The sequence below is a fragment of the Lissotriton vulgaris genome, chromosome 2_1 (assembly GCF_964263255.1).
Source record: "Lissotriton vulgaris chromosome 2_1, aLisVul1.2, whole genome shotgun sequence".
In the NCBI taxonomy this organism is placed as follows: domain Eukaryota; kingdom Metazoa; phylum Chordata; class Amphibia; order Caudata; family Salamandridae; genus Lissotriton; species Lissotriton vulgaris.
In genome coordinates, this window is record NC_141687.1 from 1,600,501,028 (window position 1) to 1,600,528,527 (window position 27,500).

General features: G+C 40.7%; 1 protein-coding gene across 10 annotated transcripts in view; it reads right to left on the reverse strand.

Moving 5' to 3' along the window:
- ZEB2 (zinc finger E-box binding homeobox 2) overlaps positions 1-27,500 on the reverse strand; it is a 156,770-nt gene that overhangs the window by 2,483 nt on the left and 126,787 nt on the right. For 5 of the 10 annotated variants that reach the window (XM_086957481.1, XM_086957476.1, XM_086957472.1 and 2 more), the window contains 9 exons: positions 24,612-24,683; positions 24,229-24,252; positions 20,829-21,017; positions 19,920-20,134; positions 16,735-16,843; positions 11,621-13,596; positions 4,166-4,346; positions 2,056-2,181; positions 1-440 (listed from right to left, as the gene is read on the reverse strand). The exon at positions 1-440 is cut by the window's left edge and continues 2,483 nt beyond it. In XM_086957481.1, the coding sequence (XP_086813607.1) occupies positions 1-440; positions 2,056-2,181; positions 4,166-4,346; positions 11,621-13,596; positions 16,735-16,843; positions 19,920-20,134; positions 20,829-21,017; positions 24,229-24,252; positions 24,612-24,683 (3,332 nt within the window). The remainder of the gene's footprint in view (positions 441-2,055; positions 2,182-4,165; positions 4,347-11,620; positions 13,597-16,734; positions 16,844-19,919; positions 20,135-20,828; positions 21,018-24,228; positions 24,253-24,611; positions 24,684-27,500) is intronic. The other 5 variants (XM_086957477.1, XM_086957475.1, XM_086957480.1 and 2 more) reach the window with 3 other exon arrangements.

Here is a 27,500-nt window from a genome sequence, read left to right on the forward strand (position 1 = left end):
ATTTTCACTTTCTTCTTCCTCTTCCTCAAATTCCTCGTCTACATCCTGCCGAACTAACTTCTCATACACATCTTCTGCATCTTTCTCATGCTCTCTTTCACTTTCCCCGTCTCTTGGGATACTCTCTCGCTCCTCTGAGTCGGAGTACCCATGAGGAGTAATGCTCTGTAAATAGGCCCGGTTCAATAAAAGTTCTGTGGGTTCCAAGTGGCCTTTCTCTCGTGCTTCCCTTTCAGCTGCTTCCCTCTCCTCTGCCTCCCGCTTACAGTAGGAATATCTGTGATTCATGTGCTGTGAGTAAGACCCAGAATGGGAGAAGCGCTTGCCACATTTATCACATTGGTATGGCTTCTCGCCCGAGTGCAGTCGCGAATGCTCAATAAGGTGATGCTTGTGTTTAAACGCTTTCTTGCAAATTTGACACTGATGTGGTCTTTTCCCTAAAAGAGGAACACAAGAATACAGTAAAAGAATTAGTGTGGATATCATTACGATGAAGTCCAGAAACGTCAACGATTGCAAAGTTGTATGAAATGTAAAAAGATGGACATTAAGAAAACACAACTTGGCAGGAAGAACAAATCATATTAAACATTTCTGAAATGTCCATCCCTTGAGACAATCAAGAAAAAATGGCAGCCCCAACTCTTGACATATTTGAAAGATTTGAATTTAGTACAAAACGCCTTATGGCATGAGACATTCTCTGGCAATTTGAAACCTGTGACATCCCTGAACACATCTAGTCGATTCCTAGTCAGATATATCATTGTCCCTTGCTCACATGTGGAATACTTAGGAGAAATTTAAAAATTGGAGTTGGCACAAACTAGCTACTAGCTTAATTATGTAGTATTAGACTTGAAAGAACAGGCACTATTACTAACCCAAGTTGCACATATACATGCACCATGGACTGCGGAAAGGCTTTGATATACTCTGTATATGCTATTTTAACAAATATATATTTTCAAGGATGACTTTGAGTCATGTGCCCTTCGTCTCCATTGATAGATATTTCCTGTTGCCTTCGACTCTTTGCATGAGTACAATTCACATTATGTAATAGCAAACATCTACTGTAGCGGTCATATTGTATATCTGTGGATTACGGGTAATTTAGTGTTCAGGTCAATGCAAATGGCAGTCCTCCAATAAACCAGCAATTGATTTTGGGGTTCTGCTTTTCATTTACCTTATATGATTTTTTTATTACATGAGATCAATAGGCAGCCGCGGTCGGCAGTAGGAGTTCCTGCAGGGTGGTGACGTGGGAAGGCGGAGGGGCAGGGTGGTGGGTAGTAATATATGGATTACGGAGTTTAACAGGTAAGTAAACATATAAATAAATAAAACGAATTTCGTTGCACACACTGCATCGCATTTGGTGATGCAGTGCACACAAAGAAATTTGTTTTATGTATATATATAGTGCGCATTCTAGTACTAAAAATGTCAATACCAGCGTAGTGATATACTTATGGCTCAAACAACGAGATTGTCCTCCATTTATAATGCAATGCTCACAATTAAATAGAGAAAAATTTCAGTTTTTAGCACATCATTTCTAAGCACTCCTAATTTTGGAAGAAAAGAGCAATGAGGCACAGTGGGGTGCATTCAACTACACAGGATAATCCAGTTTTAAGCAGACAGGAGAGACAGAGATGTGAAAGCTATATAAACATCTTTACCACTAGAACACATCTGCTCATAGCACGAGCACATCAAAAATAGCCATTGCAGACTGTTCGACTGTCATAAGACACCAAGTGAAACAGTGCATATGAAATCTATATTTCAGGTTAAGTATGTTTTTCAGAAAGTAGTTTAAAATATTAATTTGTTAGAAGCATCTAAATAAATCACCCGATTTCAGATACTGCAGTGCCTATTTGGTAAAACTGAATTGTAACAAGGCTTAGGACAAAATGCACTTTCAGAATCAATGTGATACTAAAACTAAGGTGTCAGCATGAAAGAAGAAACATAAAAGAGAGCAATGAATTAGATACACATTGGAATAGGAAAAAAATGAAAGGCAACATTTCAGACCTGACAAGGTCTTCTTTGGACTGTGGGAGTCATAGAACCAAACAATCTGGTCCAAAAGGTTGCTTTGAATCTTCTCTACTATTCCTACATGTATATTATTCATCGTTTTACTTTTGGTTCTCGAATCTGGATGTGGGATTGGAAAACATTCCCATAGAGAGAAACAAACAGGAAACCAAGTCAGCGCACAATTATATAGTTAGATTTCAAAATTAAACATTCCTTCAATAAGATTGTACTGATAAAAGGATGCAAGCAAATTGCAAAGATAATGGCTGTGATGCTCAAAGTGTTTTCTGGGACTGACATATGATGTATATAGGACGGAGAGAGCATACAATGATAAACATAAGACACATATCCCTTTTCTTTTACATATCTCGAGCAAATGTCTACAGGAAGTATAAGAAAACGGACAGAATGTGTATCATGTCTCCAGGACCGCTTAGTGAGCTAGCCTGAAACAAGTGACATCACAAGAGGTGATAAGGCAAAATGCCTGCTTACCAAAAAGTACTTGAAACGTGGCCTGTTCTTGAGGGATTTTCAAGGCCTAGCCCTATAAATAACTACCCATTTACCTTCTAAGCTGCCCATAACTCCTACTTTCTCATGACCAACGACACCACCATTATGGATTTAATTTGCACCAGTGACTTATCCACATATGTCCAGTCCTACCTCATTTATGTGTTCTTTGCAGTCTACATTCAATATCGGTTAATCGTCCTAAGCGGGTTAGGTTTTTTTTTTAATTGTTTAAAGTTTTCTGTGAAAGAATGCCTCAAAAGTGTCCATACACAGTAGACAAACTACCACTGGTAGTGCTAACTATTCCTCTATTTCTAATGTTCGCCCAATAATACACGCTATAAACTTTGAGCTCTGTAGCTTTCTAGTTGCCATGATGCCACGTTGGTGATAAAATGGCACCATACCTAAATTTCCATAACCTAAATATTTAATAATTGTCTACAAGAGGGACAAAGGGAAATATATTCAGTTCTTAACAATGTTACCCCATTTGCCTTCTTACTAACAAAGGTGCATCAGGCTTCATAATAATGTGATTTCACTGAAGCTAAAATGTATGTTGCCTGGCTCATGCAATTGATGATATCCTACAGAGTGATGCCCTGCCACGAAGGGCAGGAAGTCCCGCAGGAAGGAATCTTCATTTAGGTGGCAATATTCATGTACTGAGGTCAGAACATTGGTTCCTGAGCGAAAGCAAATTACCCACTGCTACACAGGACTATCTACAGCAAACACTCAGCAGCTGCTCAAATGTGAATCTCCAACACCAGAACTCCCTCCACTCAGAAGATGGTGTTTCTGGTGCTAGAGAATCACAGTGAGCACCCTCCAAATGGTACGTCCATCTGCTACTGCTCTTGGACCTGAGAAATTTTTCAATGTATCACAAAGTCCTGCTACAACTTCTGTAGTTCAAAAAGGAAAGGTGAGTAAGTTGCACTTGTCCACATTAACAAGTGACTTGCCACTTGATTTAAGTTTTTTTGATTCTGAAGTTGTTATTGACTACTCAAGATTTTAGCTGGCTATGTTAAATACTTATGCAATTCCTACATTGATACATAGATTTAAAAAATCCAACCGTCAATTCTACACAACTTATTGTCATGAAAAGTAACGATGGTACATTCATTAAATACATCATTTGTTTCTGACTTTTTTGATTCTGAATCACAATTTGATTTCAGATTTCTTCCAGCCATGTTCAAACCAGTGGCGTAACGAAACTTGAGGCCCCCGTGCAAAGTACATAAAGTGGAGCCCCCAAGCTCCAGACACAGTCAGGAGCTCTCAGCCACCATCCATGCACAATGTGGATGGGGTCCCCCTGTGCTCTGGGTACCCAAGCACCGCAGGGGCTAGGGGGTCTGTTGTTACGCCACTGGTTCAAACTTTAGAGAGTCTGAGAGCCGTCCTTAAGGAGGAGGGAGTTTTTAATGTGCCTTGATGCGTATTGGTGCTACATGCATTACAATAATAAATATTCAACCATGTGGTCAAAAACATGAAGTAGACATTTTCTGTGTGAGAAGGATATGACTGACAAAATGGCGTGAGAAAGAACTGCTCCTACCTGTGTGTTCATATTTGTGCCGCAGAAGAGAACTGCTTTTCTGGAATGTCTTATCACACAAGTCACATGCATACATGCCACTTTCTGTCTTCTTGATCTTCTTTCGGGACAGACAGGAGTCAGAGTCTGTTAAGTCATCCAGCCCTGACATGTAGTCCGGTGTTCCATCAAGCAAATCTCCCTACGATTTAAAAAACGTTGTTATTACTGGGTTTCTGCTCTATAGTAATTAAAAACGACTTTATTTGTTGCTAAGTACTTAGAAAAGCTGAAAATGTTTATATTAGTAACGTTAAATCAATTTCAGGTTGACTGTTGCAAATAACCATTTAAAAGTTTTTTTATATCAGAAGATGTGTGCAACAAACATTCAGAAACATGGAGCACGAACCTTAAAAACGTATTTCCCTAATTTATAATAACATGACAGGCTAAAGGCACAGTTAAAGTATAAAAATCTGTGAAAATAGTGCTAGACACACAGGGTAATATTTACATTTTAGTTTTCAATATATTAATTGAACTTTGATTGCCCTTATCTCCTAACTACCTTTTACAATCTTCGGAAGCAGTTATAAATTATGCTTGTATTTTTCTGATAGATGCTTATCAGATGCACATTAAAAACTGGCCTTTTAGACTTTCTGCTTTGTTTTCTGTTATCATGCCACTCTGTCTTGAGCCAGTTGTTGATTGGGGGCAATGGCATTAAAAGGAATTACGCAAAAACAGAGGCATTACCAACTACCTACCTGCCTTCAACCACCAAATTAAAAATACGGTAGAACGCTATGTTTGAGGGTGAAGGTCCGGTGAATGATTTAAAGGATGAATGCATAATTTACAGTTGCTATTGGGCTACCAATTTTAGTACGCTTCTATGAAAGATGCACCAAAGTATCCCTAAAGTGTGGGTAGAAAAGTTCCACAATGTAAGGGACACCTTTCACATTGAAATGTGCCTATGTTCCTATGTCCACATTTTCCATGGATAGCAGCAAATGGTTGTGGAGTTACATGTAGGAGGGGATTTCAGAGGCAACAGGAGCAGAGTAAGAGTGGGAAAGGACACATGGGACCAGCATCAAGAGGAGGGGACCAGATATGTAGTCCAGAGACACAGAGGTGGATATAGACATGGGAGCCAGAGACACACTAGGGTGATGCTGTGGGACAGGCTCATGGTGGTGGAGGAATGTCACCGGAGAGAGCAGCTGAGTGCCATGAAAGCTGAAGAAAAGCTGACATTAGCTTTCACCCATGACAGCTCCCACCATGGAAATGTGAGCTGCCGCAGGTGGAAATACAACCACAAATATAGCAGCAAACTCAGACTGACAATCCACCAGACTGGTAGAGCTGCTTCTTCTGCCACACCAGCAGTCTGGATATTCAGGAGGCACCTTTATCTTTTTATGTTCTTTTGTTAACCACTTCGCCTACACTCACCATTCAGACCATTTTTACCCCATTTTATTTTAACCATGACTAATATTTGGGAACTGGGTTGCAATTTGGTTGAATGTTGTTTTTCCAGCAGTGTACTATGCTTCTGGTTCTTAACTCTGACATGTACTATTTACACGTGTATGGTGTTTATAATTGGTGCACAGCAGCATCCTTTGGATGAATTGATGCAAATAAAAACAATTAAATGAATAAAAAGTTTGATGGTTTTTGGGGCGCACTAATGCCATGACAATGAATCACTATTCTTTTGAATTTCAATTCACAACACTTGTCTGGTTATAAAATTGAAAAGATAGGCAATATGTACAGACGGTGTGAGGCTGAAGCATGCAATGCGCACACATAGTTCTGAAAAAAGGTTGCAATGGTGTCACTTCGCAAGTGCATTTTGATTTACCAGTCAAAGGTATGTAGTTTACATAAAATGAATAGCCATACAGTCATAACATTATGGCTATTTGCAAACATTGTTTTAATGAATTTCTTATAATTATATGAATATATATCTTACATCTGAAAACACCAGGCGTAAACAACAGCGAATGAGTGGAACAGATGCTTTTAGAAAAAAGAGATTTGGAATAAAACATTTTATTGAAAAACATTCATAAAAAAAGTAAAAACATTTACAGATTTTCAAAAGCTGCTTTTTAAAAATAGAGATATGGAGTAAAAACTTTTTGGGGGAAAAAAGTTCATGGCAGGAAATGGAAGAATTAAACAGATGTCATAATCCTTTGCATTGAGGGCACTTGATACAGTGCGACAAAATAAGTATTGGTTAACTGGCATAAGTATGTGATATCTGTGATGTATGCCAATGCACTTAGAAAAGCACAATATACAGTGTAATTTAGGCACTGAAAGAGGTGGAATTTTTGTGAATCACCACATATAAATGATGACCATGATAGGTGTAAGCGAATCATGCACCTATTTACAAAAGTGAATTCCCTCTTCTATCAATCAGCCAAATAATGTATGCTTTTACAGCTATGCATGCACAGACTGAAATATGATAAGTACAATTTACTATAAGTAAGCATACTTATGGGCCTGGAGGCAATATTGAGTGGCATGATTTATATAAAGTTAAAAGCATTTTGTGTTTCACTGCATTGCACTACACAAATAATATCAGAAGGAAGGTATTTATCCACTTTCCAAAGTTAAATGATTTTAAATCTGAGGAAATCTATTTTAATTGAATTTTATATTTAGGTGCAAATCGGTATTATTATGCAATCCGTTTAAGTGCATGTCTACTGAAGACAGCCCTTAAGGAATAGTTTTATATTTAATTTTGTAATTTGGAATGGGAAATATTAATAACACATTTTATCAATGTTCTATCTATGTTAAAACAGCCTAGAGCAACAAGCAATAATGAATGTGGATCAGTAAATTATTAAATTTCTTGATATTATTTTGTCTTGATTTAAGGGGAGTTCAAACTACTTGCATGAAGGAATACATTTCTATGTACTTCTACCAAACATATTAGTTTTCTTCGGCTACTTTCAGGCTAATTAATATTGTAGAAGATTTAGTGGGCTGAAATACATTTACAATAGGAGGCAGATGTTAAGTACAATAGAATACTACATAAGTGCATTAGTGATACTACATCACTAACAACACAGCAACTGCAATGAAACTGCGGGTCTACCTAGAATACTATTGTGTAAAAGGGTATGACTTTCACACTCATGATAGATGAATAAGATGCCAAGAAATTAAGGCACTAATGGATTTTCATGATGGGGCTGGTGCTGCGTGGATCCAGGTATTGTTGAAACTGTCCCTATGCATACCCTCTCTATACCTGGCACAGTGAGTCATGCGCATTGATAGATTTGGTGGATTGTACCCAAAATCTCGATCATTCTACAAATATACTAACTGTAAGAAGATATTTCCCTGAAAGTTAAAGATATAGCATGATAGAAAGACATTGAGAAAGTCAGAGATAGCATAGGCAGGTTCATATGTGGCAACGATAAAGGGCTGTGCTGGCATTTGTAGAACAATGCAGTTCTTGTCGATGTGACATCGAACAGTGCACTTTTTAATACACCATCAGAAAGTGCTCGCTAAACGATAGGTGTACTATTTCATAAGGGTTTTGTTTTTAAATCAACTTGGAAGGGCGGACTTATGCAACTTTTACAATTGTTAGATATTTTGTAAAAGTACAGGTCTACTAAATGACACCACACTCATATTTTGTCTAAATGGAGCAACGGTAAAGGAAAAATCCGATTTTTGAGGTGAGATTTTTTTACATGACTTTCTAAATTACCTGCAGATTAAGAATGATAAAAGATTGCAACAAGGTTTCTACCCATGCCTGGAACTTGGCAGAAGCAAAACATTCAGTGTTGAGGGTTTTTCTGGGTGAGTACTTAGACCCTGCCAACATGCTCTACATGAGTAAAATTGCCACCCCTGTGGTTCAGAGAGAAGAAAGCCTTACACATAAAATCACCTTTAATGAACTATAGAAGGATAAAATAAAAAGGAGTGCTAGACGTGCAGTGGGCCCAGTAGGTTGTGGTACAACTCAAGTGGCTGATAATGGAGTCACCTTTGGCCATGAATGATGATCGACCACCAAGTAATGAGCAAAACCATTAGGTAGCCCCTTTTAACACCCAAGTGACTTAAAAGGACTTTATAATACAATAAAATTTAACCATATATTCTTTTGATGAGACTTGCGGCAAAGCATTCATTAGGCAGCAGCAGACACAGTAACAGGGAGACTCCGTAATCGTTTTCAAAACAGTGCAGGTTGTGCGTGTCGCTTCTCAAGATGCTCTTTAGGGTGTCCAATGCAGAGTTTGCAAGAACCACCGTGTTTTTTGTTTGTGTGGATTTCCATAGGCATTAACTAGGAAGTATATGCCGATGTTTCACATGATAGTCAAATATTTTTACACTGTCCATCTGATTTATAATACATTGAACTCCTTGTTCAGGGTGGCGGGGTTGGGGGAGGGGCAAGTAAACCTTTGGTAGTGCCATTTTGCAGCATGTTGTAGTGCCAAGTAGGACAGGGCATTCCAGGGGAAAGGAAATATTAGTAATGCTGGACACATCTTTAATTTGCATCAATTTATGGTTTGATTTATATTTTGATATTTAATAAATACTAGCATTTGTATCTGTAGAACTCTTTCCTCTGCAGTTCTGTTGCCTGACAGTAGACAGACAACAGGTGTAATGGTAATCCAGCTCTGAGATTTGTTATAACAAACACTTTAAGGATGAACTTATGACTCAGCTCTGCCTGCGACGTGCAAGCTACACCCAGATCTCAGCAGCAACCCCTAAGCCCACAGACCATCATGAGTGCTCATTAATAACAACAAAGCATTTCTGATGACTAAATGGGGCGACATTTGGTGCGACAAATAATCGGTATGCATATTTTTGCTTCAGACAAAAATGAACTAGATAAACAGAGAAAGTAAAGACTATTGAAATTTGATCACTTTGAACCTTTGTAAACTTTATATTTGGTAAAGCATTGCTACCTGAAACATACTGTTGCTTGCAAACGAATGACAAAGACTACATTGCCACAGACGCCAAAAGAGCATTAGAAGGCTTTAGAGATTTTAAAACTTGTAGTTTATTTGATGGCGCTGTTAAAGCAAAAGTGTCATAAACTGCTTCACAGCAGTCTTGCAAGAACAGAGTGCTTCACATGGTAACCAGCATAAGCTAAAACATTTGATCACCCCATGCTTAGAAAAGACACCCTAACATTCACAATTTTTAAACAGAGATGTCCCACACTATTTCATTTTTGTTTAATATCCGCAAATTGACCCGCACCATAAAAGCATTCTAAATTAAAATCATTTAAATGCTAATTGGGTCCTTTTTGGAGGCCATGATTCTGTGTTAGGCTACAAAACAAGAAAACCCTGTTTAAAATCCGTTGTGCAATGCTGGAAAGACAATGGACATGTGATAGTAACATCAACGTTTTAAGCCAAGTTTAAGCTGCTGTGCTTGTTATGATTGTTCTCCCTAGTCACAGCATTTTTCCCAGTTGTGCCTAAAACTAGTTGCCTTGAAAAAACACGCCAGCTTTTAATCTGTATGAAATCCATGTATATACTAAATATGTACGTGTGCATACTTGTGTGTGTCTACAGATTACAAAAGACCATGGAACATAATCCAGAGACCTCTTAAGCGCTACACCACACAAGCAAAAATGGCTGCCCTCGGGCAGAGGCCATGTTTAATGCAAAAAAACGCATCAACATTCAATGGATAGTTAGTGTGGCTATTTCTGAATATGCCCCCCGCTCTCACTCCTCTTTTTGGACATGTTGATTTTATCTACACCTGCAGATGCTGCTGCCCAGTTGTTTAACATGTCTGTGCTCTCAGATAATTCTCTCAAGGTTTAACCAAGGACCGTAAACATTTCGTTTGTTTTATGTGAAGCAAGAAGCATTTTTTCTGAACCATGTGAAGGAGCAGTGGCGCCCTGCCCCCTCTACGCTGGTGACACTGAGAGGAAGAGCATTCTTCCACAAATTTGCATCTGTATACCCACACCTGCCCCCAGTGTCAGCAGGCAGTGATGGGTGAATTACTTTTGCATCAATAGAAATGCAACTTCTTAAAGGGTCCTGGGGCCCAGTCAATAAAATAGAATACTAACTTGATTGAGAGGATATATTCTGCATACCTATTACCCCTCTGAGCAGATGCCTCCCCTCACATTCTCAAGAAGCTGCAAATACTTCTCAGATTCTCATCCCTAAATGTCCCAAGTGAACAACTGATATACTGATTTTTTTCTGCCTGTGTTCGAAGAGAGCTGCATAATTTTCATGGAAGTTTATCAGGTAGCACATTTATTTGAGACACAAAGCATCCTAACCAGCAGTCACTGGCGACACTTGCAAACCCGCATTATGCAAATAAAGCTTTACTGTATTATATTTCATTGCATTGTATTAGAAATAGCTGCACTACTTAATGCTTGTGACGCTGGTGAACAACTCACCACATTAGGGTTCGTTCCAATACTCATCACCATGTCAGAATATTTCATTATTCCATATAGTTAAACCTTTCAGTTGCAATACGTAATCCCTCAAACATAAAAGTAGGCTAGCTAGAATACAGTTTTTGTGTGACATCCTCCATAATACTTAAGTCAGTCAAAATAACGTTATTTCGCCGACATAGTGAAGCCATAAAAGTATACTACATATATAAAAAGATATAATATAAAACATTTACTCAACTCGTTCAGGATTAGTTCGAAGTAATTCAGTACAATGATAACAAATGCAGGTTTGGTAGCACTGCCTAGAGTGTGTAACAGTTTAGTACTGACAAACCGGGTCAGGCACAAAATACACCCGGGCACCCAAAAAAAAGTGGCCACAAATAATGAATTAGAAAGCTAAAAAAGTGCCCAATTTTTTGCAAACTGGGTGAGTTTTGAACTTGTAAAGAACCGCTGAATAACTGTTTTGCAAGGTACATAAGACAGCATGGATGTCGGTTTACAATGTTAGTTTTAATATCAGGGACATCAACAGTAAAAACTGGCCAAGCAGGCCATGTAACAGGCCCCCAAACAGCCAAGAACACAGACCACACACTAACCTATCAGGCCAGCACGTTGGTCTCTGTCTGATTGCCATTTAGGATAGTCAGACCCTGTTGACAAACACATAATTGTAAGACGACCTCAGAAATGTATAGTTTCTTGTGCAGTTTTCCTCTTACATCACCAAATGTGATAGGAAAAGATGATTTTTTAAACACTCAGTTTGTATTCCTAGTGATTGGGGCAAAAACAAATGCATGCTTACAGTATGCGACATTATGCTTGAAGGTTTTGAGAAATATCAATAAAATACTTTTGTCTGACACCAAAAGAACATTCTCGATGCCGAGAGAGCAGACATGTGACCTCTAACTGCAAGGAATAAGCTAGCATACCTGAAATCCTTGTTTCCTCTGGTATTTCCTCCTTTGCTGCATATCAGCAAAAGCAGCCGCTCCCGTTTGGTAGGTATAGGCCATATGTGGTAGGAAGTTCATGTGATCGAGTCCTGGGTAGGGTCGCAGCCCAGGAATACCAGTCTGGACTGGGGGCATGAAAGCACCTGGGGGGAAAGCGCTTTGTGGAGGAAGTGAGTACAATGATTTGGCACTAAAAGGGTTCATACCAAAAAGGTGATTAGTGCTTTTGTCCAGATTATTTGAATGGCAATACTCTTTCTTGATGTATGTCAAGTTCAGTGGCTCATCTGAAGTTTCAGATGACGAGGAAACAAAATTATGGTCCATGCTGATGTTATTGGGTTTTGTTTTGCTTTTTGTGGCAATAATACTTTTGGGTTCCTTCATTTGTTTTGGTACAGTCAAGTCCAAAGGCTCAGCCTGAAGCTCCTCAGAAGAAAAACTGTTCGGAGTGTAAGAACTACTATGGGAGTTTTTAGAAGATGTGGAAGAAAGATTTAAAGGAGATGGAGTATTGCTCCTGGAGTGGTCCAATTTTTCAACAACTGGCTTAATACTGTTAAAGTGATTCATTTTTGTTAGCCTGAGAGGTGTATCACAATGTGTGACACGATGATGGAGTTCAGCTAGAGAGGGCGAGGTTATAGAATCCATAGGTTTAACGGGAGATCTGTCTGACAAACAGTCTTTTGTGGGAGTATGGTTGGTGCTAGTCAGACCCATATCAGCACTGGATCTTTCCAGTGAAGGTGACCTGGAACTTGCATACTGGTACATTTTTCTTTGTTCAAACCATTCCTTCACAAATTCCTGAGGAAGACCAACAGCAATGGAAATTTTCAGTAGTTCATCTGAGTTGGGTTCCATATTCATAGCATAATACGCTTTAAGTACAGACATGTGGTCCTTATATGGGTTGACGGGGCTAGTCATTCCTTTCTCAGAAAGTACCGATGACAAAAGAATGGCCTGTTTGTCAGCAAACATTCCCGGTTTGTTAAGAAGCATGTTTTCATGAGGTTGAAGGACTGCTTTAATCTCCTCGTTCATCTTACAAAGGTAGCGTTCATGCTGGTGCAAGGGAATGGGGCCTTGAAAGCTTTCTTTACAAAACTGGCAAGAAAATGGAGTGGATATGTTATGATTCTCTAACATCTTGTCTTCACTTACCAGATCCATTAGAGTGCGTAACTTTTCCTTCTTCATATTACTCAGCTGCCTCCTTGAGTCTGTTGTCAAACTCTGCAGACAAGCTTTGGCTTCATTGACCTTCTCCAATGTATAGTCAATTATACTTTTGGTGGCACCATTATGACTTACAACAGGAAGACCAACTGGTGGAATACCAGGAGAAGTAACCCCTTGTTCATCTGCTTGCGATCCTGGTTCCTTCATATGATAGCCTTTGAGCTTTGAGATCTCATCAGACTTGCAGTCCATTTTCTGCCTAGAAACTGTATTGTCCACAATTTGTAGGACCTTCTGCACCTCACGCAAATTACTGTTTATGGCTGGGTACCCAAGTAGTTGTGATTCCATTCCAATATTTAAGTGCTGCATTGGACTTTGTGCAGAAGCATGAACTCCCAATGGACTAGTTGCCCCAAGTCCGCCATTCATAAAATGACTTGGCCCGTTAAACCCATGTGCGGCAGCCATTAGAAGTTTATAGTCATTAAAATCTAGTGGTTCAGTTTTAATATTTAGTAAGCCTGGCTGATCAGACATATTAAGTGGTTTTCCATTTTCTAACTTGTGTCGCAGCTGTGTAATTGCTGAATTCGTGGGAGAGGAAGACAGAGAGTTTGGAGAAGAACCTGTCTTCATATTGTTTCTTATCCTGCCATTTACGGAGATTAAGCCGATGCATTTCTTGCTGCTGATGTGTGAACTGTAGGAGCCCGAATGAGAAAAACGCTTCTTGCAGTTTGGGCATTCATAGGGCTTTTCACCTAAAATGATAAGAAATATTTAAAGTAAATGTATTGCAGGGCAAAGGTACATCGACACCAGTCTGAATTTTGTTTGAACAGGTATGCACTAAAACAAAAGCACCAAAAACATACCATGAAAGTGGCCAATACTTCAACCTGCTAACAAAAGAACTCAAATCCCACACATTCTTTGGGCCTTTCTTTATCAAAGTTGTTTAGATTCTGGGACAGAAATATAACCAACAAACTACTTTCAAGATACAAATGTACTAATTAGCTCATTGTTCAACTTATCAGTGTTAGGAATTTATTGAAGATGGGAGTCTACTTCTACAGTTCTGGAATCCCGCAATTTAAGATCAATGTTATACCAAGTTATAACCTAGTCTTCTTAGAGATTTGGACTGCGGACTAGTTTGTTACATCTTAATTAAGGAACAACACATTTGGTAGGAACCTGCACAAACTAGAATGAATACTGAGCATGTGTTCATCCTGTGAGTTCTCAATACAGAGTTCTTTTAAATGAACTTGGCCCGAGGAGCGGATAAAGATAGTGGGACCATATCTGAGTCCCTACCTCTCATTTGGTAATTCTGTGCCTTCAGAACAAACATATTTATGCCACAAACATAGTCCCTTAGCTCCTACATTTCTCAGGTGGATCTTACACAATGAGGAATTCAAATTTATCATAAACAAAGATTTTGCCTAACAGCACGTGGACACTTATGCAAACTGCTTTTAAGAGCTGTTCATTTTGCAAAACATCAGAGCACACAGTGGTTATAGCTAGATTAGACTGAGTGATCTCAGACAAAAGTGTCGGGGCACATACTTTAACCCCCCTCCATGCAAACAAGAGATAGGAGAAGAACTTTAAACAATATTTAAAACTTTATTCAATAAACAAAATGCAAATAAGCACACTTTTTCAAGGCATCCACCAGAATGATGAGACCCTCCAATATAGAGGTTGCAGAAGGACAGGGGACATAAGATGGCATGGTAGTGGATAGCAGACATCCTTTGATTTGGTCTGGTACCTTACATCTTGTACCCATGTTGTGTTGTGTGGGCTCACAGGAGGTAGGGTGTATGTGGGCGAAAGTGTACCACCCAATAAAAGGGGTATGAGACAAAGCGTGGTCTTTTTGTGGCTGCCATTTTCTTCACCACGCCACTGCCTCCATTCCCCACGATAATCAGCCCCTTCAGAGAGAGAGCTGAGGGATTTCTTCTCTCCCAACTCTTCCATCTCTTTCTTATAGGCATTTTAAGAAGGAGTTCTGAAGCTATGGTATAGTCAATGTTGCAACCCAATAAAAGGGGTATGAGACAAAGCGTGGTCTTTTTGTGGCTGCACTGTTTTCTAGGTGATACTATTTGTCCTTTGTTGTATTAGGGCAGGGTGAGCTCATTGTTGGAGGGGACACTTCTGGTCACTTTGGTATCACATTAGAAATATCCCACATAGAATATCAGTTTGGAGAGCGTAGGCAACCATCCAGTATTTTTAAAGATGGCAAGATTGCTGAAAAGAACTAGTTTTAAGGTGCTAGTGTAAATTAATTAGATAGTGATGAGTTTTTTTAGCTAGACAAGTCCCTTCATGTCATCATCTGTTAAGGCTGGATGAATGTCAGGGGATAGGATTAGTGTTATCAACACAGTATGTAGACAGTGGGACTCTCGGGGGTATCGGAAGCTGGGTGATTATTTAGGGACCAGGATAGCAAACTCAGAAGAAATTTACCAATGGGTGGGGATGGACCATAGCTTCATTCACATTAAAGGTTATGAGTAGCTAATGAAATTCAAAAGTAAGAAATGAATCACTCTCAGGAGGCATTGATAACATTATGGTATAAAACTCAACTGATGGGGATAGGGAACTGGTATCGCTCCCTTCAGAAATACACAGATTTCACGCTGATTGAGGATCATCTGAAAAAGGTTGAACAGGAGACAGAGTGCCAGCTGTCAGCTGGAGAATGGGAACATATTTTGATATGAGCTTATAAATCCCTCAGAGCAGCTAACTTTAAGAGAATGAGCTTTCTATCATGGTGGGTGGCATACTATACCCCATGGTAATTCATAAAATGTATTTATCCATCCCCAATAAATGTTTTAGATGTGCCCAAGGCAGAAAAGAGGATGGATTGCATATCTTTTTTGAGTCCCAAGCCGTCACAATTTTGGGAGGTGATTTTTCAAGCATTAAGCAAGGGTGTTCAGCTACAATAAAGCCAGAAGCAAAACTGGTCCTTTATAAGGTATCTGGACGAACTTCGCGGCTGGACAATTATCACAGCATCTTTAGCAGTAGCTAGATCACTGATATTACAAGGTTGGCAAACAACTATGGCTCTGACATTAAAGATGTGACTTGAGAAACTACAAAGGACAGGGATTTTTCAAGAAAGGTATGCCAGGAGGATGGATCTGCTCAATAAAAACCCATAGAATACAAGTTTTATGAGGACCTCAAAGGAGCTGCTTGAAGCATTTTTAAACTTTTACTGGGGGCAGGTCACTCTCTTCCGCAGCCCTACTGGCCTTTCATTCCTGGTGATTGCTCAAACTTTAGTGGCGTTTTGGGGTGGTGGAGAATGCGGGCTGCACCGAGAGACAATTTATCCCATCTCTCCAGCAGGTGCTAGGGATACCTCAGGGGTGTTTCTCTGGGGAAATATTCCTCTAACATATGGAATAGAACCTGGTTTTGAATAAAATTGGATCTCTTTTGCTCCCAGGGTTGGAAGTTTCTCACACATGAGGCTTTTTTTAAGTGGGGCTTGTTCTCAGGCTTGGAAGGGGTAACGGTGCCAGGTCTATCCGTTGAGGAAGTAAACCTGGAGTTCACAAAAATGCTTTGATGCTCAAGGAGGAACCGGATGGTAGGTAAGTTGATGTTTAGCTTACTATGCATTGGGTGCAAAAGATTTTATAAAAAATGGTTAATAACTGTCCCTATGTGTAGTGTTTTGAATTTATGATTGTGATAATAAATACGGTTTGAGAAGTTACTCTCTAACCGAAAGATCAAATTGGGTTTTTGACTGTTATTTACTGACTTTGATGAGGGTGGGGTGGATATCAGAGTCAGAGGCGCTCAATGTAACCCTTCTATAAAGTTCATCAGTAACTCACCACTGTGAATCCGCAGGTGTTCTTTCAGATGGTGCTTGTATTTGAAGGCTTTGCCACACTCCGTGCATTTGAACTTTCGGTTGCTCACTGCTTGGGTCAGAATTTGGTGCTATAAGACAGAGAAGTTTCGACGTGAACTTATGCAAACAGGACTGATCTTTTAGTTAGAAAGGAAAAGCCATGTGATGTCTACAAGACTCAAAGTGTTCCCCTAGATAATAACATAAGTAGGTACAATATTAAAGCTTAATACATTAAAACCACAAACCAAAATGCTATTCCAGTTTTCTACTTGGAAGTTTTCATTTGCTTCAATGAAACGTTATATTTTCAAGGATGAACATCCATTTCTATGTTCAGGGAAACAAATCTTTATGCCTCAAGTAGACAAGACTTTGGATTCGCCAAGCCAGCTGACTTTGTGAATGAAAAGTAGTGGTTCATGATGCACAAATGTTCATTACGATTCACAATTGCCAATGAAAATCAAAATGCATGTAATGTGATCCATTGCGAGTCGGTGATGCGGTGAACACAAGGTAAGTGGTTTTATTTATTTTAGTATTGCATTTTCCCTATTCCGTCATCTATCGACCCGCCCCACCTCTCTTACCTGCACCAGCCGCTGCTGCCATGTTGCAAGGGGGCCTGCATTGGCGCATTTAGCGAGCTAAAGAGCAAAATAGCTTAGTAGATATGGTGCTGCTCAGCTTTCTCCTGTTCATGCAGCTCAGCAACTTTGTTTGGTACACTGATGTGTGTGACGGTTTAGTAAATATGCCCCTGACGTTTTCTCGTATAAAATAATTCATAATAATGGATAGTGCACTCCTCAACCTTATTGCGGATGTTTGGGCAATAGACATTATTATAACCCATCTCAATGTTACACGTTTTACATCCTCAAAAAAGATGAAAGGCTGAGATGGAACTTTGAACCTGTGATCTACCAGCACTCTGATGGGCAACATTGCAGACGATAACGTGACATACGTCATTGCAGTGACATTAACTAATCAACTGTCAGCAAATGCCACCCCTGGGAATCTTCACAAATAACCCAAAAAATGTTTGTCAAATTTGAGTCTCTAATTGCAGGTAGGGCTCGGAGATATAATTTCACAAATTATGCAAGAACAGAACAATCAGAATGAGACCCCAATTTTTTTTCCTCCAGCAATGGCATGTGTTGCTTCAATATGCCAAGTCTCTGCGGAAGGCCACTCAGAGACATTTTAAATGAACTCAGACGCGCACACACAACGGAAAAAAGCACATTTCATGTGATACCTTAAAAACTTCATACTTTCATATCATACTGATCGGAGGAAGGTCTGTTGCTGACACACACGACAGAGAAAAGGGACACAAAGCAGGGCGATGCAAGGCTCAGAGAAGCATACATTCTCCTGGCGGTGCCACAAACAACCCATTTGCTTGTTTTTTTTGTAAATAACAACTGAAATGTGAATTTTGCACGCGCAAACGACAACCCTTTCCCGAAAGGTAGGGGTCACCAGCAGTGGCACAAAAGCCTCTCCGAGAAAGACAGCGGAGAAACGGTGTGACAACTGTTAGGGTGTGCTGAATCTTCCCACATTCCTGGTGAGACAGATGGTGTCACACAGGACACAGGGAGGTTTGTTCAAACAGCAGCAACCTTCAAAGATCAAGCCGAGCCCAGCCCGCCGAGCGCCATTGAGGGACCGGCGCTCATATGTTGCTGAGTTGCATAAACAAACAGCAACAGCTGCTTTCTCTCCCCCCACGGCCCTCGGAGACGACCATAAACTTTAGTTGTGCCACTGTTAATATGATACAATCATTTTAATTTACTAATTGTAAATGCCATGAGCAAATGAGGGGGACTTTTCAACACCAAAGCTCCCATTCATAATGCGCCAGCATCACTGCACTCTTGCATGTCAATTTCAAGCGAGGGAAGGTGGAAGTGTATCCAGACAGCTGCAACCATTTCAAGGAAAATATACTGTTTTCTGACACGATGAATGCAAAGAAGCTGTTTGTGCGTTGGGATACTTGCATATAAAACTAGAAAAACTGTTGAAATTAAGATTTTTTTTTATGTAGTACAGAGCCCTGGTTTGAGCACATACCACTCAAGACATCCCAAAATAACTGTGACTAACAGCCACACATGATAGATTCATTTTCAGAATCAAAATACTATTACATATTTTTGGGAATGTTAGTGCTGTACAGCTCTGCCCGTCTACGTGGTGTTTTTCACACTTATAAGTGTGCACGCTCAGTTATATTGGCAGCATATACAAAATCAAAGGGCGTGATAGTGAAAGACCTATGACAAACACAGTGGAGTTAGAGTGACGTCACAGCAAACATAACCCAAAGGCCATAAACAGTACTATATCACTCCCACGTAGTACTGGAAAAGGAGAACAGATAGAAAATGGCGGCAGCCAGCACCTGCCAGGCTCATCGATTGGTACCTTGTCTTTATAGCGTCATCTAGTGGCAGAATTATTGCAATGGTTTCTAGTTCATAACTTCTGTATTTTGCTAAGTGTGAAGCAGGGTATATATGAAAAGAATACTTGTGCAAGAGATACATATTCACAGTTGTCAAGTTATTAATGAGGTCTGTGAACTAATAAAGGTCCACAAATGGGTGTCTTGTGAATGTTTATGATCACAGGACTCGTCTGTGGCTTGCAATATCCTAATATTATTAAGCTAGAGATAATGTAAGCCATACATACATATACTTAAGAAACCCGGTTCTGTCATCTAAGCGTGGCAAACGGCTCATAGGAAAATAAATGGGAAACGCCTTTGCAGTGACTTAGAAATCACATGCGCAAAATTAGTTGAAAATGCTATTAAATTTGATGGGATGTTGAATACTGTACAATTAGAACAACCATTTTTGAGTAACATGAAAACGAAAACCTTAGTCAAGTTAAAGTGCAAATAAAATTTCCCAATTAGAAATTAACACACTCACTCGATCGTGAACATAAGACTATTAAATCATATTAGAAGAGACCATCAAAAAATCATTTAGACCTCAATTAAAGCTATTACCATTAAAAGATCTGCATCTTCAAAATGCCATGAAAAATTAATAATGATTGCCAATCAAAGCAATATAGTTTCTCTACGGGGTTATTCTAGGCAGAAATCACTTAAAGCGAGCCCCCCACCTGATCTCTTCCCGGCTTGTGTGTCACCATATGCCGCTCGAGCTGGGTGCGGTAGGCGAACGAGTAGCTGCAGAGGGGGCAGGCGAAGTTCTCTTCGTTCTTCTCGTGGCGGTACTTGATGTGCTCCTTGAGTGATGTCAAGCGCTTGTAGCCCCGGTCGCAGTAGGGGCAGGTCAGCAGTTGGGCAAAAGCATCTGGAGTTCCAGGTGGCAGGTCTGTAGCCAGGAGACAGGAAAGAGGAGCTCAGGCCAAAGGTCAGTGAATCAATGGCAGCTAATGGGCTTACTGCCCAGCACGGCATGACAGGAATCAGTGCAATCTGTTACCCTAGAGTGCCATCATCTCAGAGTGCTCTCCCTCCCCACACACCATCCCTACCATAACCCAGACAGGCTTACGCAAATCACCGGATACTCTGTTTTTTTGGGAAAATGCATCTGTGCCACTCTCCAGAAGTTAGGACACATTATGCCCTTTTTCCCCTCACCAAGATCTTTACCATGGTGTTTTAATGGCCTTATAATTTGTGTGGATGTGTTTTACTATGTATATGATGTTATGAACACTAATGTAAATTGCTGCAGTCAACAGCTGAAGTCATGACAAGTTCAGTTCTGTTTGAACATCAAGTTTAAATTTTACTGTGCTCCCTTTTAGGAGAGAAACACCCATATGCTGACAGGAAAATTGTAACGCGTACATTTTTTAGTCGTCCTGTAAGTGTGGCAGAAAATGTGAGGAACTCGCAGGCTCAACTCGCGGAGATTATTGGAAAGTTTGCCCGTGGAATTCCATGCCTGTGCAGCTGTTCTTGAAATGCGAAGGTAAACACCCAGGCGCGTAGTGCATTTATAATTGCAACAGCTGCAAGGGGTCAGGGCGGTGGCTAAAAATGAATTACAACCTTACCATTTTCTTCTTGCCCGTTGGCCTCTGGCGTGCCAAGGCGACATAGCTCTTCGGGGGCTTCTGGGTAGATGATGGCGGTGTCGCTGCGCTGCAGGTACTCTGCAATGCTAACCCCGTGGTTGTCCCCGTCCTCCATTTTCCTTTTGACAAAGTAGTCCTCAAAGTCAGTCGTGCAGTGGTTATTCTTGACTACAAAGGAAAGCAAGCTGAACATGAGGACACAACTCATCACCCAATAGATTGCTGCAATTGTACTCTTAGAGTAGTTATGGTCTGGCATACAAAGGATACAGTGAAGGGAGGGCCAGTTGCACCATTTCAATCAGTGCCACAACACACTGCTAATACTGATATGAATGGGTACTTGGCGGGTGCTATGTTCTCCTGCCAAAAATGGCTACAAATCAAACCATGGACTTTCTAATTAATTTCGATGACAAATGAATCTTAAACCACTTGTAGATTAAACCTACTTTAATGGCCTAGTTGGTACGTCTCTAATCTATTCAGAAAGAGCAATAAAAATGAGATCACATGACAACCACTTTTAAGCAGGCATAAACATGGTTTTCTTGAAGCTGACTCAGAGACCGTTAACATTACAGTACCACAGGGATGGAGAACAGCCGGACACTTCCTGTCCACTTTGCTGCACCTGGCATCTTCACATTTAAATGAAGCATGGCCAACCGATTCTTTCGTCATGAACTAGAAGGAAACATTGCCAGTGCTTTTGAGCACAAATGGCCAAGTTCAAGGACTATCTGTTAAGTGCTTTTTGAAAAAGCAAAATAGAACTTCGAAATTTTTCTTCTGAAAGGTACAAGCTTAAGCTATAAGTGAGGTCACTGGGATAATGTGGCAGTGGTGGACCACATTGTACAGCAGGCCTGACTAAACTATGTGGCAAGGAAGTGCAAAACACGCAGCAAGTTTGCGACATGTCTTTCTATTAAAAACACTTTTACATAAGATTAAAATACCCTTCATATTTAATGTGTACATGTGCCACTGTTAATTTCCTTAGGAATTAACATAGCAGTTGTTAAAAAGAAATGCAACATAACTGTAATATTTCTAAACTCTGAGAGACCCCATAACTTCAGCTTTGAGATAGTGGATGTGATGTAGACATGAATTTTTTGTTGCTAGCGAAACAAAAAAAATGATGAGGAAGAAATGAATGTATCCACCCCCTGTGACTTACTTTTAAGTACTTGTAGTTTTTGTTTCCTCCTATCCAGGAGCGGCCCTTGCAGGTAAGAGCGGTGAGGCCGGGTTGGGGAGGGAGGGGGGGATTTGACAGACGACCAAAAGGGGAAATTAAATAAATAATTGATTTTCCCTGGTTGTCTGTCAAAATACCACCCTCCCCAACCCGGCCTCACCACTCTTACCTGAACGGGCCGCTCCAACTTTTATCCCTAAAATCATTTGCCACAGTCAATGATATTACGGTATCTGTGCAATATTCTCCCAGCTCTAAACAGCTGATTGCAGATGATTCTAGAAATCAACCGTTGATGGTTACAAACGTAGGGGCCCATTAGGATGTCGGGTGAATCGCCACCGCCATGCCGGCAGTGGCAATCTGACCGACATCCTTGCCCGCCCGCCACCCATTTCCCCCCGCCATATTACTATGGCGGGGGGGACCGCGGCGGACGGAAACCGCTTTTCCTCCCCGGTCGCCTTGCGGCCGGGGCGGAAAACGGTTTATATGTTGGCGGTGTCTATCAGACACTGACAGCCATATTAGGATGGGCTGTTGCAGATGCCTTTCCGTGGCGGCGGCAGGCAGGAATTGCTTGTGGGGGCCCGTTGCGGGTCCCCAAGGACTCCGAGGGGTGGGGGTGCACATGGGGGGTACCTATGGTACCCCCCAGCAGTTCCATGCACAGCATGGCAGGCAGCATGTGGTGCCTGCCATGCTGTGCATTGAAGTGCACAGCATGCCTTCCTGCCATTGTGGCGGGCGGTGCTGAGTGCACCGTCCGCCACAATGGTTAGAATGCTGGATGTGCCCCCACTGTGGCGGGCGCATCCCAATGCTGGACACGGGACCCCCACACTTATGGCGGGTGGTCCAGATCACTGGTAGGATGACGGGCGGACTTCTAATGGCCCCCTTAATGTTCTGAAAGTGTCTGGTGCTGCATTGCACCCAGTGTTCAGCAATTTTAATGACGTTTGCCCATTTGAGCTAGAAACGTTCTTTTTGTTGAAATCTGCAAATTATGCAGCTGATTATGGATTACATGGTTGGACAACAAGTCCATATTTGCACGGAAAATGCTACAACACAATCAAATTTTTTCAGTGTTCTTGTTATGCACAGAGCCTGATGTGACCATATCAACATCACTGTAACATTGGAATGACTATTCTGTATCATGTTATTTTCATAGATGAAGGGAATGACCTGCTAGGTCAAGTGATTTCTGCTGGCTCAAAGGGTAAAGATGGGGACGCCTGAGAAGTAAGGGCTGATATAATGTTGTACCTAGGCTACAATCCTGGGGAGTACGCAATTATTTTTGTGAAGGGTAGCAAAACCTTTAAGTATGTCACCAAATTACAAACTGTTGCATATTGGTCTATTGGTCTCAAGATCCAAGATGGCTGCCTGACTCTGAAACTTGGCCACTGGATTCAAGATAGCCTGGCTGATGAGGATTATGAATCCGAAACCGGTCTCAGGCTGCTTGTTTCCGGCCCAGGGAAGACATGGCTTGGCAGTTCGGGCTGGACTGTTCCCATGAGGCACAGGGTCAGACTGATTTACATATGACCATGTCTGAACTGGGGTGGCTGAGTGAGCTAAAGAATGGTGATGGATTAAACCCAGATCAGTTGACTGGAGGTGAGTGTTTGATTTGCTCATACGCTCCGTCCATCATCCCCTTTTGTTTGACTCTGTAAGTTAGCAGATGGCTTGCAAAGTATCAGAAGACTGTTTATCTTTAAAACTGCCTCAATTGAATGGGACACATTTAAATTGGAAATAAATGTATTTCTTCTAAAGTTTAGTCAATAAATCACGAACTAACATTAAAATGAGATTCTCAGAAGCTCTAAGAACAGCAAAAGTAGTTATTGGTTAATCTGCTGGATACCAACGGCATCACTCCATTGATCTACTCCCTAACCTTTTCATTAAAAAAAGATACTAAATTTGAACTATACAGTTATGCCATGTGATTGACAGAGGTGCCACCTAATAATCAAGACATTGGAAATGTGCACAATAAATGCTTACTGCCTTGGCTGCTCTGCTACAGCGAAAAGCAGTCAATACGTGCACACATTCGAACTGCAACCACAACATAAACACCACAGATGAACTTCACTGGTGGTGATGATAAATGGAAAATACATATCTTAAGATTAAGGTACTCACATTGTATTCTGAAAAATGAAACATCTGGGCAAAATGTAAGCGGGGCAACAAGAGAAAGGAAAAGTAGGAATAAGACTGCTGAAGAGAACAACAAATCCAAGAAAGCACAACATTCTACTTTAAAGAAAGAACAGTACTTTTTTTTACAGTCAAATTTGAACTATCTTCTTAACACACAGTTACTACCTTACAGAAAGCACGAGGGTCAATTCAGTCATTTATTTGTGATTATTATAAACGATGCTAAAATCACAAACTGCCAGAAGCACAATTGTATTAACCATTTAGGTTTCCTAGCATGCACAACCAAACATGCTATTATTTCACAAAGGAGCTTGGGGTCATGAAGCTGACCTCTGCTGGAGACAGGAAATGTTCCTTACCAGTGCCATTGTTTACAGGTGGCTGGAGGGTGGCTTCTGGCCCCAAGGCGTCATAATCATCCTTGATGTCATCTACAAAAAATAAAGAAAGAAAGAAAAAAATAAACAAACGTTTGCGAAAACACAATACGTTAGAAATCAAGAAAACTGCAAGAACAAGAATGCATTCTTGGTCATGTAACAAAGGAAGGTCTTGTAAGCCTCCATGAAATGGCTTTGTTCGGCCATCTGAATGAACCCAATTGTGCGATGCACACAAGAAGACATTTACCTTAAACCCTGTGGCACGCAAACAGTCACTGGCAGAGGTGTTAGCTCCTGACAACTTAAAGGCTTCAGGAAAGCAGGTCCGGGGAGTATTAGAAACACTTTCTCTTTGCAGGAGGCAGTGAAGTGCAACAGAGCTATTTGTACCTGTGAAGCGCTGGCCTGTTCCTGGAAGTGATGGTAAACACAGGAGAGGCTTGGGCTGTGCTTACACATCCCATCTCTTGTTTGTGAGGCCTCAGAGCTCACAGACACTCTTTAGTTCCTTTGCCTGAATTTACTTTGTACGTAACAGCTGGGGAAGACCTGTCTGTGTGAACATAAGAGGCGTAAAGCTTAGCTCTCCTGTTAAAGTTCTTTCAGTATGGTTGGGAACCTGTTTTCCTCACTCTACTCTCATGTAGGCAGGAGTTTCAAGCAGCTTCAGTTGCTATGCTTTTAGCTTTAGATGTTTGCTTGCATTGCATAAGCTGACTGGTCAAAAATGGTAGAGTTTTAAAATTAAGTTATAAACACAGGGACTTGCAGAGATCCTCATCATTTTGGAGCTACACCGTCTTGCTGACTTTAAAAACACGGGGCATATTATCAAGGGGGTTTATCTCAGCTTTTTTGGCTTTAAAAGCCAAGAAAGCGGAGATAAAATTATCTCCCTATTACCTAGCTGTCGCTAACACCAGTTAGCGACAGCTAGTAGGAGATAGCAACCATCTTGGGCCCCACTTTGCATGTCAGTGATATTCATCACTAATGACATGCAAAGTGGGCGTGCCAAGATGTTAGCGACTGGAAACAGTCGCTAACATCGCTATCTCCTATTACCAAATTTTGGAGATATTCGCGCTAAGCGCGATTATCTCCAAAAGCGAACACCTGCCCCGGAGCAGTTCTTAGCCATGTTATCCAATGGGAGGTGGATAACATGGCTAAGAGCATTAGCTCGGTAATGCATGAATATCGCTGACTTTTCAGCGATATTCATGCATTTTGGCCGATTTTTATCGCTTAGGAGATAAACCTTGATAATAGCAAGGCTCCTAAGCGATAAAAATCGCCGCAGCTCGGCGATAAAAATATTGCCGCTAAGCCAACATAGCGATAATTATCGCTAGTTGTTGGTAATATGCCCCAAGTTTTTTGTATTCAAAAATATTTAATTTATACACAAATTTAACATGATTACAGATGAAAAAGGGAAGAAGGCCAGCAATTTAAAACACCTCTCGGTTCAGGCCAAGGTATTTCTGAAGTCCGCTCTGGACTATAAATGTTGCTATTGTGTGTGTTTCTTCCTTTGCTCATCTCATGTGATTTCTTGTACTAAAGAGTCACGCGTATCATAAGGTTACTGTAAGTGAGGGGAAAGCAATACACAGCTTGTTTTCTTTTTTTTGTTTTGCTTGATACTGGTAATGCTGGAGATCTCTGCTGGACTTCCTTCCTCATTGTAGCTGACACGTGTTGAAGAAAGGAGAAGTGTAATTGGAGATTTGCCACCAAAATGAATAATTTCAGTGTTGAGTTACCCACTATAAGTACGGGAATGTGATGATTCTTGAATGTTGCTTCTTTTTACCATATTCTCTGTCGACAGACAGATAGGATTGTAAGTACATTTTAATCACTGAGCTATGGTGCATTTTTGGAGCAGTGAACGACAAAGGATGGGGCAATGTGGTTGTGGAGATTCTCGTAGCAAATTAAGTCACAACCCTAGATCGTAGTAAGATACTACATCCAGCACAGACTCACAGAAGATTCATAATAACCCATTGGAAACAGCTGAAACAATTTGGTAGAATAATATTTAGGGTGATATAGGATATAAAAATATTTCTGACTTGTGGCCAAAGCAATGCATTGGTCCACCCACACTGTTTGGGGAAAAGCTTATGCCAGCCGGGTGGTTTAAGTCAACAGCAGAGATCAGTGGCATTGTGAAGTTAACCACGTGGAAAGAGCTGCTCGAATGGGTACCTTCACAAAAGCTCAGGGCAATGGACAGCATTTCTGGAAAACACGCATATGAACATCGGATGGTTGTAGGCCAGGATGACCCCATAGCTGTTAGCTCCCTCACAGTCAGTGTAAAATAATGTCAAAGTTAAGATTGCCCTAGAAGGATAACACCAATGCAACACCTCATCATGGAATGCCAGTTTTGGATAGATCTGTTTTACTCATGTCTCCTACTGCCTTCTTTGTCAAATACTAGACCCTAACAATGTCGAACACTTAAATCGCCACAGTTAAAGAGGCCTCATCCTTTCAGATACAATGCAGGAATCTACAGACCAGAACTCACCACAGTTAAAAGGAAACTCATGATAGAGAAGCCCAGTCATAGGACTGGCCGTGATTGTGATGTACAGCTATCAACATGAACATTGCACCAAACCTGAGCGGAAGTTCCGGTAAGTTGTGTTTGTTTTACATGCCAACGAGCTGAGTATCTCTCCTTCTGGAATTTTGGATGAACTTGCTAAAAATGCCTCCACTTGACTATGATAATGTCTCAATTTCAACAATTTAAATGTCCCATAAAAATGTACTTCTATTCAGCCTGTTAGTAACTCAAAACAAGAGACCAAATGGATCAGGCACAATGTAACTTGTCGCTTT